Raw genomic sequence first — 19,795 nt, forward strand, 5'->3', positions numbered from 1 at the left:
GCCCTACAAAGACCAAATTGCTCTTCTCACATTGCAAAATCGTTCCCCTTCTCTCACCGGCTATACACCACACCGTTGAGATAACAACAGGCTGTGCACAGAACAGAAACACTGCATCCCCCCGCTGTGGCTGCTTCAGCACTGGATGCTTTTATTTTTCTTCAACACACACACATTCTGAATTAGCTAAAAGGTTGTGTAAAATGTAAATAAAATGTGTTTGAAAGAAGAAGTATCTACAATGGAATGGGAGACGCATATCCAGAAAAATGAGAGGTTGCATGACCTTCATAAAGTAGTAGTCTGCCTCAGGCCAGAGGAATTTGGGGTAAATTAATTGAGTCACTGGTGTCATAGACCCATGACTGGTTACATCATTCGTGAGTCCCAGTGCAAAGTGAAAGTGTAGGGTCCCTTGTTCCAATGTTATTAATAATTTCAAGAACCATCAGGGCAGCAGAACATTAAATCAAGTGTGGGACACTTCTAAGCTTGAGTCCTTGTGCAACTGTACAGGTTGCATGCCCATAAAGTCGGCCCTGCACAGATTGAAGACCCAGCTGGCCTATGTGAATCTTGGGTAAGCCTGAGATTCCTCCCCAGGTAGCCTCAGGTTTCTCCTCTCATAACCGAACTCCTTCAAGGTTCTCTCCCTTCCCTTCAGAATCCATGAAGAAAAAAGTCCTTTTTTTCTTTACCCATTTTGCTCTACGCTTTTTCCTTAGAGAATATGAATATTATTAAACTAATAATATGCTGCTGATAAAAGATGGATGTGTTAGTAAATATGGCTCTTTAAAAGATCAATCTGTCCTCTCAGCTTATGGATAGTCTGTGGTTGAACCTGAGAGCAGGATCTCCTGCCTTCATCTCTCCGTTTCCCTAATCAGGAGGGCTCTCTTCCTTAATCCGGAATCAGCTCCCTGGGCCCCAGTCTCCTCTCTGCCCAAATGCTCAGATCCCTCTGCTGGACAACCCATTGCTATTCTGTTTATCCAGTGAGACCCAGTGTTGGAGTGGAGTGAATTTAAAGTCAGAATGGTTTCAAGTTACACCTTCGCCACTTTCTATTTTGCTTAACGAATATATTTTATTTTGCAAGTACAGATCTTTCTCCACCTAAACGATGGGGTTACAGCCCGATAAACCCATCGTAAACTGAAAATATCATGTCGAAAATGCATTCAATACACCTAACCTACGGAGCATCATGGCTCAGCCTAGCCTACCTTAAACATGCTCGGAACATTTTCATTAGCCTATGGTTGGGAAAAATCATCTAACACAAAGTCTATTTTATAATAAAAGGTTGAATATCTCATGTGCTTTATTGAATACTGTACTGAGAGTGAAAAGCAGAATGGTTGTCTGGGTCCAGAATGGTGGTAGGTGGATCGATTGTTTACTACAAGGGCTGACTGGGGGCTGCGGCTCTCTGCCCATGCCCAGCATCATGAGAGAGGATCGTATGGCACATTGCTAGCCTGGGAAAACAGCAAAATTCAAAATTCAAAGAACATACTGTTTCAACTGAATGAGTATCGCTTTTGCACCATCCCTTTCGTAAAGTCGGAAAATTCTAAGATGAACCAGGGTAAGTTGGGGACTATCTGTATGTATGTAGAGATGCTCAAGGAAAATACTCAAATGGTAATTACAGGGATTAACATTAGAAAAGCCATGTGAACTACTTTATAAGGACCTATACAAATGTTAACAGTTCTACAATGTTTACTTTGCTTGAAGAAACTTCCATTATTTTTGGAATTGAGTCCAAATTTCTTACTCTGGCTTTCAAAGGCAACAAAAGGTAAATCAAACCAGTTGTTCCATGTTGTTCACTGTTCTTGACATGCTGATTTCTGTCTCTACATTTTCAAGCTTGCTGGTTCCCCAAGCCTTTCCCCAATTCAAGGCTCTTTTTGTGTCCTGCCTCCTCCAAGCAGACTTCTCAGGTAATGTCCGTCTAGTCTACATTGATCTTTTTCTTTTCTGACCCTGACCTCTCATATCCCTTTCAAGGACAAATAGCTCTTCTTCCCAACTTGGTTATAAATTCCCTGAGGGAAGGAGCAATGTCTTATTTTAAGTGTATGTGTTATGTCTGCTCAACATATGAGAGGTCCTTGACACACAAACAGAGGCTAGTGAGTTTTCCAATTTCCCCCAGTCTCACCCTACTGCTGGGCACATGCTGGGCCTTCAGGAGCACTTGTGGATTTGTTTTAGATGTGCACAGCATCTGCTCGAGTGTTCAGCACACAATGAGCACTCCATAAATTGTATTTTTAGAGACAATCTGTTACCACATAAGGACTACCAGAAATTACTCATACTATCTGTGTAAATGGATTTATACAATTATAATGTTTAGGAGCTGGAATAAGGATCAGGGAAAGAAAATCGTGAGACTGTTTTTTAAGCTGAAAGGAACAATAGACCTTCTAGTCCAAATGTTTTCACTGTTATGTCACAGAACAGGTGTGAGGTTTGTTGAAAATAATTTGTTATTAATGATAGTTAATGTGTCAAGTTTGCAAATGATTTACTATTTTTATGAATTAAGCAGCTTCCAGGTTTTCCCAGTAAAAAGCTCATTTTAGTCAATTGCTTTCTTGAGTAGGAAGGCTAAGTCTGACTACTGTCTTTTTCAGATGAGGAAACTGAGCCTCAGAGATGAGAAGGAACTGGTCCAATTTCACATGATGAGTTAGCATAGACAGGAAGGCTAAATCCTAGGGCTCCTTGTCCTCTGCTGAATGGTCCTCCTGCTTTCCTCAGAGCCTCCTCAGTCAACAAATCAGAAGGAATCAGTGACACTGAAGACCAAAACAACACAGAACCCAGTAAAATCCAAAGTCTTGCTCACATTGGAAAATATTTGTCTCCTGGTCAGGGATCAAGGCTTGAGGAAGAGTTCTCTTGGAGAAGAAAGACAAGAGGATTTTGTGAAACTCCTGTTTGCTGGCCCTCTGTTATAAATCATTTGAGAAAGTATATATTTACACCTCTCCTCCTAAGAGTTTACCTTGCCTTTGTACAAATATCCATCTTGGATATTAGATTTTGCTCTAGAGTGAAACTCAGAAAGTCAAATTGAAAACCAACAAATTGCATCAACACAGGCAGAGCATCCCCCCATTTTATTCTGCAAGATCAGATTAATTGCTTATTTTTGAAATTTCAGAACATTTGAACTGTTTGCATAGTATAAATGAACAACTTTCTGATGAATTTGCACAAAACGAAATCTGAATAAACGCAGTTTAAAACTAATGAGATTCCTTCAACAAGCCCCTGTCTCAAATTACCCAGATTATTGCTTAAAATGTGTTTGCTTTCCAGACATCAGTTTAGTAAATAAAATATATTTTGTTCCAAAATTTCAAGTTAACCATTTGAAATGTAATCATACTCTAAGTCTGCAGTATCTCAATGGCATCCTATTTATTTATTTTTTAAGATGACGGCTTGGACAAGGATAACTTTCATTAACTTTTTCATAACCTTCTGTTACATGACAGAAGGAAACACACAGCAAAGTGTAGCTGGATTTTCATTTCATTCACTAATGTTTTTAATAAGCCCCTCAGAAATCTCTGGAAAGCAGAAGTTTTTGAATGGATGTTTTTTCCTCTTTTCCACTCTTGCAAAGATCGTGTCAGCTGAATATGACAAGATTGAGGGCTTTATTTCTTTCCTTATTTCCAGTTAAAATCTTTCTGACCAGATAGAGACACAGTGGCCCAGCAATAAGACTATGGCTGAATTTTATGATCAGGAAGAGGCCAGAGACCACTTTGTCAGCTAAGAGCTTTGCTCACTGGAATGAATCATTAAATTTCTGAAGCTCGACTGAGTTGTCCAAGGGTCCATCAGTTTCCCTGATGATAAGGAACTTGGCAGTATTGGCTAAAAGGCTCGGAGATGAACAACTAAATGGGAAAACTGCTCTATGCCCTGAAATGTGATAATGTGACCTTCCTAGACAGATTCCTAGTTTAACTTTCATAATTATCACACAGAGTAATTAAACTCATCAACTCCATAGACAGCCCCTGTGCAAAACAGCTAAATGAAAAACCCCAACACCTTCCCTGCCCCTCCACCAAAAACAGCAGTAGGATATTGTGATTTACACAGAAGATAAGTGGTTTAAACTTTTTTTAAGTCAAGTTTAGGAAGAGAAATTAACCCAAGACAAATGGTGCATTTGAATCCTGTCAAAATAAAGTCAGAGCAAGGGCGTGTCCAAATTATACAACTGAACGGAGAAGGGGGTACGGGATTTTCAGACTTGAATCACCTGGATAATTGTCTCAATGCCGTATTTATTTTGTGTGTAGCAACCACTTGTAAAATAGCCTAGAATCATAGAGTACTAAAGTTGAATATGTCCACTGAGCTCATCCAGTCCAACACTATTCCCAGATGGGGAAACTGAGACCTAATGAGAGCTATGATTTGTCCTCACAGCTTTATAGTTGCACGAAGATCAGAACCTCAGATGCTAGGACCCTTCATTATGAAATACCACCTGTAAGTTCTTATTTTGTATAAATTGGACTTATGAGACAACCATGTTCTAACAGAAATATGACTTTAATATGGTCTTGAACCCAAAGAATTTCTCTCCTATCTGGAAGACATAAGAAACAAACAAATCAAATACACAGAGCCATAGGAAGAAGTAAATAATAAGCTCTGGAAGAATTCATCATTCAAGTTTGTCAGGGAGTGCATTTGCTATCAACTCAGAATCTCCGAATTCCAAAAACCAATAACAAAGGAAATCTCACAGCTCAGCAGCAAAGCTACTTTTGACTCTGGAATGAGATCGTTGTGTTCACATTGGGCCTGCCTGCATGTACTAAACTTTGGATCTTGGCTGTGTTACCATAACTTCTCTGCCATCCTCATGCAGTATATCCTCGTCTCTGTGTGTGTCTTTGTGTGTGTGTGTGTGTGTGTGTGTGTGTGTGTGTTTCTCATCAGTTCTGAAAAAGTTCCAACTAAAGATTTAAGACTTCCTGGAACAGCTAAGAATCCATTGTAATAATGTTTTGAACTTTGAGCCCCAGTTTTCAACTCTTTCGTTTATGTTCAGAGCCAGAGTCTTAGTCATTCTTTCACTGCTTCATGAAGGAAATATTTATTGGAGAGTTATTATGTTCCAAAACACTAGGTCAGGGGTTTAATGTTGTGAAGGTGAAAGGGGCTTGAGAAGTGAGGGTCTTGGCCAAGGATTACCCAGAATAGACTCCATTCACCTATCCTGTCTGCCCAAGAGTCACTTTGTGAGCTGGAAAGTACCTTACATTTCATATCGTAGCCAACATTCTGTCAAGATCAAATATGTGCAAAAATGCAAGGTAACTGGATCTGACAGATAATTAGCTCAAAGGTTCCTTTTTAAGGTAATGTTGATAGCAAACATAAAATAATATTTGAAAATCAAATTAATGAAAATGATGTATAACTAATTACAAAGCAGGTGCCCAGGGAAACATGGAGCAGGTGCATTTCCAGCTCCATTCAGGAATGGCAACATCTATTTTGATGGTCTTTTTCCAGCATCAATAGACACATACGACTTGCTGTTTTACATTACGTATGTTCAGAATGTACATTGCTTTCATTCCCATTCCATTCCAACTAATCTTTTTAAAAGATCAGATAATCTAGTTACTAAGCACCAACTCTTATTCTTCAACAAAACACTTTAAAATAAGACTATTCCAATTGTTTCAGTACACTGTGAAGGCTACACGAATAAAGTGAATACAGTGAGCATATAGCAAAATAATAATCTCAAGAGAGGATGATTTGTTTGAAGTCGTCAAGTCCACCACAGGAATCTCAAATTCTTTGTTATGCTATATGTTTGTGAATGGAGCATACCTCCAAGATATTTTCTGATGTTCAACCAAATGCAAATAACCCAAGAAGTCATTTTGCTAGAATATCACCACAATTACAGCAGCAAATGCGTCTTTCTGCCTCTCTCATTTGTTTTAACGCTAGTCTTTGGGAATATAGTGATAGAGTCTCCATTAATGAATTCATAATTTCTATTCCTTCACTTTGCATGTCAATCTGTCTCTTATTTTATAAAATATAAATTAGTTCATTTACAGTATTGGAAAGAATTTTATAATGAAAAACAGTTGGCTGTGTGTGTGTGTTCGGGGCGGGTGGGGGGGGAGTGGGAAATCAGTAGACTGTCTTTCAATTCCTAGAGAGAAATCTTTATTTGAATTGTTTTTGTTCTTTTTACTTTTAATATTTTAAATCTGATACTAATGGACATTCATGGAAAAGTATTAATATGTTTTGAAAAGCTCATTGTACCCTTCATATGTAAATTATGACCATATAAAGAATAGAAGACCGTAATTTGTAAACATTAGAACAGCATATATCAAGGCAGAGAGGACGGTTCCAGCAATACTTTGTCATTAATTCCTCTTAAGATTCTAAAGAATTTTTCTACCTAATTCAAATGTTCATTTTTAGTGAATATTTATTTATTAACTGAAAGCTAACGATAGCATAAAATAACTGTGTAAACAGTTTATCCAATAAAACACAGTATCATTTGATCACATTTCCAATATTTCATTTTGCCTATTAACAGCCCAAAATATGACATTCATTCTTTGAAACAATGTCACTATTTGGCACAGAAGTCTATTTACACGAGAGCTTGTTTCATTTGCCATTTATTCCAGTAACTTGAGAACAATTATTTGCAACTAAATCTAACAGTATTTGTACAAGTGTTTTCAAGCTAAAATACTGCTAAAAAATTCTAACACACATGCAATTCAGTATGTTTACATAATAACATATTTCTTATAAAACCTGTGACTCTAAGCACTTTATAGGATGTGACTCCAGGAGTCACCCTATCTTCTAATGAAACATGGCCACATGTGAGAGAGGAGACGCTGCTAAGCAGAAGAGTCCTATGCTGAATTGGGTTGAAATGGGTTGGCTGCTCGGGCTGTTCAGGAATGCTGCTGCGCCATCATAGAATCGCTTGATAGCTCAACTCACACAAAACTGCAGCAGGTTTTCAAGTATAAGCCCTTAGCAACCAAGAAACTGGTAGCACAAGCGGCACACTGGCAAAACCCACTCTGATTATGCAGGTGGGCTCTGTTTTAAGCAAAGTCGGTATTGAAAATCCAAACATACAAAACAGAGAGATTAGAGAGCGATTACTTGTATTATAAAATGGTTTTCTGCTTTATAAAAGGATTCACAAGTTTCATCTAAATGGCAGCTCCCCTAATGCATTTAAAATACAATTTGATTTACAAAACTTCAATTGACACGTGACTTTTTGCACAACCATTGTGAGAAGCAAAGTAAACCTATATACAGTACTTAATTTTCTCTCTCAGGATTTAGGTTAGTGTCTTATTGTATCGGTAAAAGACACTTAAGCCAAAATGTTATCTTTTAAGCCACTGAAATATAAAGTAAATATTGCCTCTAAAATATTGATATTCCATAAAATTGAAGTACATTGTGAATTTCTATTTACAATTTTTGGACTCATCTTTACAATGTAGATCTTTAGATAGCCCAAGTATATAGCTATCTTCAGGCCATAATATTGGGCCCTATTCTGCAGAAACTTGTTTTATTTTATTTTTCTGGGTTTTTTTCCTTTTTAGCTGTGTAACTCTAAAGAGATGTTGTAGTTACATTGTAGCTAGTCTGTTGATGATACATCAGTTTTATACTTCATTGTACAGAATCACCTTTACAAACCCAACTTCCTGCATTTCTGACTGTTCCCACCATTTACTCTGGGTGATTGTCACTCAGATAAGGTTCTCCTTTATTAGCACGATGCTCACTGTGGAGGGTGGGGGGAGGAGAGAGGCAGAGATCCTGTCTATTCTATCTCTGTGTCCCCTCGGCACACAGAATAGAGCCTGGCACCTAGGAAGCAAGCACTCAATAAATATTTATTGAATGAATGAATGAATGAAGAAATGATTGGATTGGGAGGATTGTCTGGAAGGCTTTCTTCACTCTAGCATCCAATCCAGTACGTTTCTGGAAGGTGTACAATTAAAATGAATTTCCAGAGTCTGAAAAATCACAGAACCTCTCGGTTGTTCCTTATACACTTTTTGTAAAATCCATGAAATATTGAGCCCTTGATGACATGCAAATATTTAGAGAAATTAAATCAGCTTAGGAGTTAGAGGACAAAGCAGAGGATATTGAAGGGTCATTTCCTTACTCACCAACTGCTGGAGTAAACTAAAAAGGCACACAGGTTGACCAAATTTGAGAACCAAATTAGACTCTTGGCAATTGTGTCCAGACTGAGAAGTGGTATTTTTGAGTGTTTCAATACAAATTTAGCCACAGGTATATTCAGAAACAGTGAAAGTAACTAATTAAGAGCTGGAATCGAAGGGAGTTACCATTTGCCATTTGTAGGGCCAGACATATAGATCTGTTCCAGGCAGGGCCAGGGGAGATCGCATTCTGTTGGCTGGAACCATTTCGCTGTGCTGATGCTCATACCCATTACAAGCTGCATGTGAAATAAAAGGAAATAGCAAAATCCAGCTGTAGGAGATAAAATTAAAAATCCTAAAATAAAATATGTTTGAAAGCACTTGAGTGGATAAAGCAAAACAATGTAGTCAGTGGGGATGCTAATAAGTTAATAAACTCAGTGTTTGTAATTGCATTAGAAAATAAAGCTTCAAAGTATATGATGTGTTATGCCTTTAAATGAAATAGTCTGGACCACATTCAAACAATTTCATCTTAAAACCTAATATTAATAAAGTACAAATCTAAGAAGCATGAGAATCTAGAAGTAAACTGTAATTATTAAGCAAGAGAGTTTATGAATCGTTCTTCCAGGAGGCCTCTTTAAAATCAAGTAACTAAGTGAATATTAAGCTATCTCCATTTAAGACTAATGATTTAATGATCTATGGATGATGGCATTTTACAGGAATGAATTTACTGTCAGGAGAATAAGAACACCCAAGTGGAATCACTACATCAGTAGTTCTAGTCATGTAGTTTAAACCTAAAAACTATCTTTAACAGAGTATATATAATAATTTGCCTTCATAATCATTTCCCCAAATACCTACCTCTCTATTCCGTATTTATAATTGCACCAAATGAGAGCAGCCACAAGAGGGTTTTTGAAAATCTTTTTTATGTATAATAAGTACTTCACTCAAAGAGAAGAGAGGAGATGGTTTCCAGGAGCTATCTCCAAGTTCAACCAGCATGATACTCTTGCTCCTCTTCTATGAAATGTAAAATCTCTCTACATTACCTTTCTTGTAGATCATTTCAGCCCACCATTTTCAACTTTGATCTAATAGATTTAATAGGAATTATGATCTCTAATCAAAGAATGAACACATTAGCTTGTCACTGTAGATATTCAGAGATTTTAGCTTGTTAGAGGCATTGTTTCCTGAACGCCCTTTACATTTATATATACACAATTACCTTCTATTGTTTAAAAAAAGCTATTTGGCACCAGTAGTTATTAATCCAAATCATTTGGATTTAAGTAATTCCTAATTGAAAGCCTATCACATGAATTGTTTATAGTGACAGACAATGTACTATTAGTCATTTTAAAGCTTTAAAAGTAAGATATCAGGATCCACTTCAATGTCCACATGATAATAAAGGATTATTATGTGCAGTACCCTATTTATGAAAAGGAAACAGTGTGCTGCTTTCAGACGCCATCAATTGCTCTAATAAGGAAGTGAAAAGCTGGACTACTTTATATGCAGATCACCATCCCAGTTGCATAAGGATTTACAATAGACAAAACAAAACGATTTTTTGTTGTAAAGAAGGGCTGTTTGTTTAAATCACAAAATAATATTTGCATCTAAAAATTATTTACAGGCTAATAGGCTTCAGAAACGTTATATAGACTTGGTTAGTTAAAATCATTTTAATGCTAAGACCAAAAGGAAAGCCTTGCTCAAGCTGACAAGGAAAAATTCAAGTAACACATGCCTCAAGAAGGCAGAAGCAACCAGATGCAGACTGTCTTGGGGTTAGGGACTCACTAATTGATTTGGAGATGCAAATAGTACGCGATATGACAGCACCCCATTAACGCTTAGGTACACTCAAGAGGAAAATGCTGCTTTCTCTGAAAATGTGAAAATTGAGAAGGATTCTGACCCTAACCTTTAATCCTAAAAGAAATAGAAAGTAACGTAGACATTTGTCTCTGCTGCCTTGAATTTGCAGAGAACTTACTTGGGAAGTTGAATCTGACCTTTGAAGTCTTCCTTCCAGGTATTTAATGGCTCCTATGTCTTTATTAAATGAGGTGTGTGGCGGCCTCTACTGGTGTGTGTTTGTAGAAAATGTTTCAATAGGCAGAAAAAATATTAATTTCAATTAAAAAGTTAGAAATACAGACTCTTTCATTTAAATATATAAAAATATCTAATTTAATGCAGAAAAAATATATTACAAGTTGTGTAATGTACTCTTAATTAGGAAAATAATCTAAAACACTGACCATGTTAGTGTAAAATAATGATTTAGGGAAGGGCATTAATTGTTCAATTCACTCTGATATTGGGTTAAATATATTTTATTAATGAATTACTAATCCCAACTGAGGTGGCTTATTACCTCTAGTCCACTGTTAAATCCCCTTAGTTGACTTAAATAAAATCACTTACAACAAACCCAGAGGAAAGGAAATATTTTACAGTTAAATCTATAAAGTCCTAGAACTAGAATCATTTGATGATAGGCTGGTTTCTATAACTCAAGCAAACTGTACGTTGACTTCATATAGCTGACATTTCAATCTATTTTACAGTGTTTTTAATTTCAAAAATACAACACATTAAAATATGTTCAATTTATCAAAGCTAAAAGCAACATTTAAGTAATGTACTTAAAGTGCAAAGGCACTTTAACACAAAGAAGTGATGCCTAGTGGCTATCTTGAAAACTGAAGACGGAAATACCATATATCATTATTTACAAAAGAATTTATAGTCTCAAAAGATCTTTGGAGATCTTCTACAAAATATCCGTTTTCATCTGCAAAGTTTGCTTACTCTTTCTTCATTCACTATAATCTCCTCTTCCCATTCCCACACTGGAAAAATAAAAGAAGAAAAAAGAAACAAAATATATGAAAAAAATGCATTGTAGAAACATTCATGTTCAGTGATGATTCCTAAGGAGAGAAGGGAAAAAAAGGTGGGAGGGGGAGAGCCAGAGAGAAATAATTTAAAGGAAAACTTGAAAAAGCAGTATCATTGCTTCACCCCATCCCCCAAACATTTGCAAAGTCCCCCACTGACGCTGGGAAAGGGCCAACACAAACAGACAGGAGAGCAAATGCAGTGCTTCCAACAGTTTGGAGCAGCATCCTTCGATGCCATAGGGTTGTAAATAATTTCCTTTCACAGCTGACTGATTGCAGTTTGTTTTTCCAGAACTTCGAGGTAGTCTGGTTCTGATTGCGGCTTAGCTTGCAGTAAAGGGTGGTCGGGTTTTGACTGCCCCACAAAGCATTTCCTGGGAGTTCCATATAAAACGGTTTTATTGATTCTGTCTTGGTTTTGGCGTCGAGATTCATACGAGGGGGCGAACTGCCTTTTAGGTAAGGTACAAAAGTTATAGTGGACTAGTCCTGCACTGGGCAGTTCCTTGACTCGCTCAGCAATATTCTGATACAGCAGCTCAGGCTCTCTTGGTGTGGCCTGCTTCTCTAGCAATTCAGTGGCACTTATAGTGTAAGCAAGTGTGGCTGGCTCTTCTTTTTTCTCCTCCAGGTTGCCGTAGCTGAATTCTTGCAGGTTTCGGTAATAGGCTACTGGGTCTCCTTCCTTCTGCATGTAGATGGGGTTTTGACACATCTGACCTACAGGTGGGGGGATGTAGTTATAGACATGGCCATCCGTTTTATCCTGAGTCTCAGTGTTGTAAGACCCATACTGTAACTGGAAGGAACTTACATCTAAGTTGTTGGCACTCCTGGGGACACTTGGCACCCCCTTTCGGCGTTTCAGGACAAAGACAAATAAACCAGCCCCAAAACAGACAGATAAGATAAAGACAACAAGCAATCCTAAAATTAAGACGGAAAGTGGAACTTCAGTGTGTAGTTCAGGATAGGAACTGGGAGACACACTAAGCGACCGAGGTGTGTCTGTGTTGTGATTCATTGACAAAATGGTTCCATCTGACAAGTTTGGACTGTCCGGGCAAATAGCCTCCCTCCCCAGAAATTTCAGTATCTCCCCTGCGTGCTTAGCGGGAGATTCACAGGTCACCTCATTGATGATGACAGGAGAATTGGCATGTTCCGTCCAGTCCTTTAGCCCCATGATGTCACAGGTGCAGTCCCACGGATTCTCTTGCAGATCTATCTGGATAAAAGCAGGGAGCTGATCCAGCACCCCTTTCACAGGCAGGTGAGAAAAATGGTTATTTCTCAGATTCAGCCTGGTGAGGGCCGTGCCCCCAAATATATTATCAGGTAAGGACCGCAGCAGGTTGTTATTCAGAAACAGTAGCTGGAGGTTAATCAAAGCATCAAAGGTCAGTGGCTTAATTTCCTTAATGACATTATACTCTAAATAGAGATACTGCAAGCTCTGCAGTCCATCAAACATAGAAGGATACAGCACTTCAAGGTAATTGCCATTCAGATAAAGTCGGCGTAAACTGGTCAGGTTTGTGAAGGCACCTTCCTGAATGACTGCAATCCTGTTGTTTCCTAAATGTAACAAATCCAAAGAACTGTATTCTAGGAGGTCGTTCTTATAGACAGTTTGAAGATAGTTCCCTGTTAGGTAGAGTTTCTTTGGACTGGTAGGTTTGGGCTGCAGGTCAGAGATATTAGTGAACTTCCTTTCTTGGCAGTTTACGTTTAGACCATTGTCTGAGCTCTGAGAGGTGCAGACACAGCTACCGGGGCAGGTGAGGGGTACAGGGGACTTGGTCTGGTATACCATGATCGGTCCAAAGCTCTGCCTGTCCTTTGACACGGTGACCCGGGGAGTTGGCCGATTTCTCATTTTGGGTGGCCGGCTGGCTTTTGGAGCCCTGGTTGGGTTGAGAGCAGGATTCATTGTAGGTGACAGTCTTTGGACATGTGCGTCAGCATGGCTGCCCCTTTGACTAGAGTCACCGGTACTTTTTCTGGGACAGAGGTCTTGCCTGGTCAGTTGGGTCACATCTTTCCCATGCAATCTAAAGGGAGTTTCACAGACAATCTCCCCAACAAAAACGGTTATGGTGTCCAGCCAAGCCTTGAGAGGAAGTAAGTCACAAGTGCAGTTCCATGGGTTTTCCTCCAGCTGAATCTCCATAATCCCTCCGATATGTTCAAGGACACCAGCGAAAGGCATCACTTTCAGCCTATTCCCTCTCAGGTCTAAGTGGGTCAGCAGGACGAAGCGGAACACGTTGCTGGGCAGCGACAGCAGAAGGTTGTCATTCAGGATGAGCACTTTCAGCTTATTCAGTTTGCTGAATGCCCCTGCCTCGATGGCACTGATGTAATTGTAGTCAGCCTGGAGGTACTCCAGGCTCTCCAGGCCCAGGAAGGTGTCCTCTCTCAGCACCTCGAGCTTGTTGTTGTTGAGGTGCAGTCTCTTGAGGGTCTTTAGGCCGCTGAACGCCCCAGTTCGGATCTCCTGCAGCCCGTTGTTACCCAGGTGGAGAGTCACTGCGTTGGAGTAATTGACGAACTCGTTCGGGTACAGTCTTGTCAGGAGGTTTCCATTGAGGAAGAGCTGATAGATTCGATACTGGGGGGGCTGGAGCAGGCTGACGGTTGTAAATCCTTTGTTTTCGCAGTTAATATTCAGTACGTTTTCCTTCTCTTCGCACAGGCAGCGGATCTTGCAAATGTCTTTGGCAGTTTTGCGACTCTCCGTCCGTAAGATCCCGGCCACGGTTAACACACTGAGGAACCAAACGCCGCTCAGCATCTTTAGGCACCGTCGGTGTCAGCTCAGGTACCTACAGGCAAACCTTGGGGAGGGGGAGCGGGAGAGAGCAGGATGCGGGGGAGAAAGAAACAAGGAAGCCTGATTAAAATGGCAAAGCAAGAGGGCGGAGTGGGAGGCAGGGAGAATGCGGGGAGTGGGCCACACGGCAGAATGAAATCACTGCGTCTTTCAAAGCGGTTTCTTCTCTCCTCCCCTCCCCCGTCCCAGCCCACCCACACACGCGTCCCCGAACACATACGCTTGCACCTGATTTCCCGGCGGGTCCCAGCCAGCCGCGGAGTCATTAGTAACCGAGTTGTCCTACTAAATCCAGCCCATCTCCTCCTCCCCTGGGGTATCTTGAAGAGATCTCAGGCGGCTCGCCCGTCTTGGGCTCGCAGCAGAAATTGCTTTACTTTTTTTTTTAACTGCGCAAAAAGGGGGTGGGAAAATCAGGGGACTGGCGGCGGGGGAGGGGGGAGAATGGAAGAGGAAAGACAGAGCCGGGTGGGGGTTACTCACACATCAGGAGAAGACGGGACCCCTCTCCTCTGTAGTCCGCCAGTAGTTTAGCATCTTCAGAAAGAGAGGGAGAGCAAGGTAAAAGGAGACGCCGCGTCCAGGGGGATGCCCCGCTTTCCGTTGGTTGATTTAATTTGGCTGGGGGTTGCGCGGAAATTAGAAATCCGGCAGGCAGCAGGAGAGATAGAGGAAGGTTCGAGCGGCGGGAAGCGGAGCCGACGGGAACCCGGGGTGCGATTGCGCAGGGAGGTGGGGGAGCCGGCCGGCCCGGTCGGCGGGCGGCGGCGACGGCCTAGCCTGGGCGCGCGCTTCCAATCCGGTGGCAGCGGCAGCAGTGCGCCTAGCAGTTTGAATTTGAGAGGCTTTGCAGGCTCCCCGGGACAGGGCTAGAGTGACGTCACGGGGGGAGGGGGCAGGCAGTGGATCGAGGGCGCGCGGTGGGGGAGGGAGGGGCAGATGCTTCCCTTCCCTGCGAGTGGCTGTGCAAAGCTCAAATCCGGGCTGCGTCAGTTGATTCTAAACTACTCCACCTCCAACCCAACCCTGCGGGCGGCGAGCGACTGGCGAAGCTCCTGGAGAGGGGTTCTCCAGGAGGGGCCCCGCTAAGGGGCTCGCACCGGCTGGCCTCCTCCAGCCCCTCCGAGTGGTTTCTTCCACCTGCCCCTCCCTCCTGGCCATTCCTGGGGGGTCTCATTACAGATTCCCAAGCAGGGGTCCAAATCTGCCCAACAAGGGGTGTGTGTGTGTGTGTGTGTGTGTGTGTATGTAGAGATGTGCCTCTTTGCTATAGAAGTGGGGCCCGCTTGCCTGCCAGCTTCCTAGCTCAGATGCTCTTGGTGCGCAGAGTGGGGTGTGTGTGCGCACCAGTATGTCTGTGTAGGAGGGCGAGGAGTTCTTCTAGGGGATTTATGTTTTACATACAGAGCTTTGTTTCAGTGCTGAGAGAGTTACTTTCTGGGTGGTGACTGGCCAAACATATCTGTCTGGATTGGGAAAGCCAGCTCAATGTTAGCTTATAGACTGAGATAAACAACAACAAAACCCTTCTCCCCCCTGAGGTTTTATACTTAGTCAGATAATGAGGTTTAAACGTGTGCTTTTTGCCTGAAGGAAGGAGAAGAAGAGTGGGTGTCAGAAAGGCACTGCCAGGCTGAGCCTCAGCTGGGCGTGGGAGCCCACAGAAGGGTGCCTAAGCTCTCCAGGCTGCAGGGGCAGGGGGGCTAGGAGAACAGGAGGCCGAGATGCAGGAAAACTGGCTCCTGAGAAAGGAAGGAGAGCTGAAGGGAGTCCTGGCCTGAGACACAGTAGTCTTGGGTTCTGATCTAGCTCTGTTGCCAGGTATGTCACTTGTTTCTGGATCTTCCCGTCCCCATCGGCAGAAGAAGGTGGACTGTAAGGGCCCTCTGTGCTCTGACATTCAATTGGATTCAGATAATCTTTCCATAGCATTATTAATGGCCAGGCGTTGGGTTTTTGCCTTCATTATCTCGTTTCTCCTTAATTATATCTTAAGGTCCCCTGGACCCAGGAGTCTCCCAGTGTGGAGTCCATTTGCAAGATGTAAATGTCTGTTGTTGCCGGGAGGGCCAGGGGCTGTCTCTGGTGGGGATGGGGGAGTTGAGGCAGGAAAAGGAGGAAATGAAAGAGAGTAGTAAAAGGAATCGACCAAGCCATGTGCCTGTCCTGCAAAACCTTTCAGCTTGCTTTCCTCGTCCCTTCAGTCCCACCCTGCTGCAGGCAGAGTCAACAAAGGGCCCCATTGCTGGGCCAAAGGTGGATAGAGAGGATCACATAGGCAAAATGAGCCCTCTGAGAGCGGAAAGCCCCCTTGCTTCTCCCCTCCTCCTTCCCTGTTCAGCTCAGGTCCTAGAATTGTTCAGCTCGCACAAGCTCTTTCCTCCCCAAGGACTCAAGATAGTTTATAAACTTAGGCACTAAGGCAACCTGTGGCTCTGGTAGTCTCCTCTGGAACTTTTCTCGAGCTTTCTCCTTCCCCCCTCCTTTTCGTTCCAGGAAGAGCCTTGGACCAGATATCATGAGTCCCATGCCCATCCTCTAAGTCTTGCTCCGTCTTGGGCAAGATGCTTTCTTTCTGGGGCCTCAAATTTTCCTTTTCTATGCCAAAGAGCAACATTGAGATGAGCTGTCCTCAGAGGGGGAGGGGGCAGCGCTGTGATAGCCCCCCACTGTCTATTGCAATTGCATGATTAGGTGCAAGCAGAGTGATGCAGTGTGAGCACAATTCAGCTACCTTTCATAGGAAAGGGGCATTTGTTTCTACATATTTCCAAATATTAAATATACATAGTTCCTAGAGAGACATGGTTTATTCATTGTCATTCATTTAACAAACATTTATTAATTAGGTTAATATTTCATTGAATTGGAAGCCCTTTGAACAAGGGCTGTACAAGACCTTTGAAATTATTCATTTTATAGATGAGGACATTCCTCAACCAGGGGAAGTGCTGACTTGCTTAAGTTCAAGAATCTATAAAATTAGACACAGAACCCAGGGATTCTGAGTCCCAGTCCAGCAGCTTTGCAAAAAGCTCACTACTGCTTAATATGAATTACAGAAGAACTATCTACCCAAACGTAAATAGTGGTGGTGGTGTTTTACCTAAATGTGTCTTTTTTAGAAATTGTATTTGAAGGTGAAATATCAAATTTTAGTTTTAGTTCTCAAATATAGTAATTTCCTTCGAGACATAGTTGAATTGCCGCTGTCAATACTCCCTGAGAACAGAGACTATTTTCTTAGGAATTTCAGAGAGAGAGGGAGAGAGAGAGAGCTTGGGGAGGGAGCTGGGGGCGCTTGAAATTCTTGACAGTTACAGAGTGAGGGAAATGTGGCGGTAAGCCGGCTGGGGGGAACGACGCTGGGGACCCTAAAGTGCTGTGGCAGATCTTCCTTCCCTGGTTAGCTTCCTACACAGGCCGGTGGACCCTCTCACCCCTCCTCCGTCTACTGCCTGTCCCTGAGCTTCCACAGCTGCTTTCCCAAACGTGGTTCTTGGAACGACTCAGCCTCCACCCCGGTACAGTACTTTAAGAAGTTTCCTTTGGCCCCGCGTCTCAGGGGAACCGCCGCAGCACGCCGCTAGGAGAGCGGGCTTTTAAGGCGGTGGGGAGGTTCTGGGTGAACTGGGAGCCCAAGGGAGGCAGAGGCGGACGCTAAAATAAGGCACACGCTCCCCGGCCTCGCTAGGGCGAGGGAGGCATAAACGAGGACTTCGTCGCCTCAGTCTCACTTGCATCTAACCGAGTAGAGTCCGGCTCGAGTCGCCAGGGCTTCCACAGGGCGCGGTGAGTGCCAGCGGGCGGAGAGGCCCCCTTGCCCCGGCCGCCCGCAGGCCACCAGGGGGTTAACAGCAGTCCCGCAGGGATGCGGTGGTGCGGTGGGGGAGGGGGGGTGGAGGGTGGTTTCTGCTGCCAGCCCCCGGCCGCCTTCTCCCATTGCCGGTTGAATGCCTTTCCCGAGGTACTCTTCCGGGCGACCAGAGAGCTCGGCGAGTGCCCCGTCGCCGGGAACCGGGCACCGGCCGCTAGCGCAGCCCTACCTGCCCTCCTCCTTGTTGCTAGACGCCCGGTGCCCGGCGCGGGGGCCCGTAGCCTCGACGGCCACGCGCGCTGCCCTCAGCCCGGTCCTGGGAGCCGCTCGCCGGCGGAGCCTTCTCTTCGGGAGCGGCAGCCCGCATCGGACGCGTGGCCGCCCGTGGCGGCGGGGACCGGGGGCTGCGCTGCGCCCAGAGCCCACGCCCGCGAGGACGGTCCCGGGGCTAGCGGCCCGGGCGGGGGTGGCAGGAGAGGGCGGCGGGTGCGCAGTCTTCCCACGCCCGTGCCCTCCGCGAGGGAGGCGGCCGGGGAGGCAGAGGGCCGAGGGAGCCACCTCGCCGGCCTCGTCGTCACGGCGTTCCCGAGCGCTCAGAACTTACCAGCGAGCGCGCAGCCCGGAGCTTTCCCGGAGGCGCCCGCAGCATCCGCGACCCAGGGAGGCGCGGGAGCCGGCACAGCCTCGGACTGGCGCGGCCCAGGAGCGAGGGCACGGCGGCGAGCCGGCGGCGCCCCTAGGGCAGGCAGTTCCCCACTGGAGCAGCTCGCCGCCGGGCAGCGCTACTGGCAGGAAGGAGGGAGGGAGCCGAGAGGGAGGAGGGCGGGAGAGAGCAAGAGGAGGAGGAGGAGGGAGGGACAGCGGCCCCTCTCCCGCACTTATCAATCACCCCGCAGATCAAATGTCCCCGCTGTGCACCCGGGAGGGGGATGTACCAGCCCACAAAGGAGCCGCTGCTCCATTTCTCTGACAAGCGCCGCGGAGCGCTGCTCACGCCTCTCGGCCCCTCTTGCCTGGAACTCTGCCCAGCCCTTGCAGCTTCCACCGTCGGCTGCAGCTTGGACTCGGTCAAGTGAAATAAGGATGGCACCCGGTCGGTACCACATCCGAAGGGAGCCTAAGACCACTGGGTGGAAGTTATGGACAAGCGAAAGAGCAGCCAGCCCTCTGAGCTGGACACCCTCCGGGAGGGCTGCCTCCCATAACTAGTAAGCGCCCAATCATTGGAGTTCGCAGGCAGATCTTTAAGGACCTCCTACGAGGATGGTAAACAAGGAATTTCCATATAATCTAGAGCTGAGCTACACTTGTACAAATGTGTTAACAAAAGCAAGCCCTTAGCAGTGTTCCAGTCCCTGTTTTAATTTGATTCTTTCTATTCTTCACCTCATTGTCTGGAACTACCTCCTTTCCCCTTCCTCCTTTCTTTTCCCTCTTATTAGTAGTCCAGGTGGTTGTGATTCGCTTAAAGGAAGGCGCTCAGTGACAGAGTCACTGTAGTTCGAGAGGGAGGTGCGGCTTGGGCCAAGAGCGTTGCAGTTCCCCTCAGGACCTGCTTTCCCTGGGGCCTCTCTTCACTCTCCCCGGGGGATTCCGGACAAAGTTGCAGCTGTATTAATTTAAGCCAAATTTATTTGATGGCATCAGGACATTTCCCCCTTAATCCCGGAGGAGAACAGCCTTAATGAAAGTCATCACTGTCCCCTGTCCTTTTCATAACCCCTCCAGAGTCTGTAAAACCCCCAGTTCTTCAGAATATCCACAAGCTCCATGGTGGAGAATAGAAAGGGAGGCGAGGAGAAGGTGCCAAATTAAGAGCAAAATTTTCTCTCCTGCTAATGAATCTGCCCCGCATTTGTCTGTTTTCAAGGTTATTTCCTATACATTTAAACCAGGTTCTCACAGCACGGACTTCCACCTCATTCTTGTCCTTCCTCTTGGG

At 44.1% G+C, this 19,795-nt stretch overlaps 1 protein-coding gene across 2 annotated transcripts; it reads right to left on the reverse strand.

Annotated features, from left to right (window-relative positions):
* Nucleotides 1–10,600: 10,600 nt before the first annotated feature.
* On the reverse strand, nucleotides 10,601–18,904 carry SLITRK2 (SLIT and NTRK like family member 2). Of its 2 annotated transcripts, XM_046672528.1 has the most exons (4): nucleotides 18,458–18,904; nucleotides 14,520–14,573; nucleotides 14,257–14,425; nucleotides 10,601–14,040 (listed from the first exon to the last, which is right to left on the reverse strand). In XM_046672528.1, exon 4 carries the CDS (start codon nucleotides 13,995–13,997, stop codon nucleotides 11,460–11,462), a length of 2,538 nt encoding a protein of 845 aa, XP_046528484.1. In that variant the 5' UTR covers nucleotides 13,998–14,040; nucleotides 14,257–14,425; nucleotides 14,520–14,573; nucleotides 18,458–18,904; the 3' UTR covers nucleotides 10,601–11,459. The 2 variants fall into 2 exon arrangements, with proteins under 2 accessions (XP_046528484.1, XP_046528486.1); XM_046672530.1 differs by lacking the exon at nucleotides 14,257–14,425.
* Nucleotides 18,905–19,795: the final 891 nt, after the last annotated feature.

The sequence above is a fragment of the Equus quagga genome, chromosome 10 (genome assembly GCF_021613505.1).
Source record: "Equus quagga isolate Etosha38 chromosome 10, UCLA_HA_Equagga_1.0, whole genome shotgun sequence".
Taxonomy (NCBI): domain Eukaryota; kingdom Metazoa; phylum Chordata; class Mammalia; order Perissodactyla; family Equidae; genus Equus; species Equus quagga.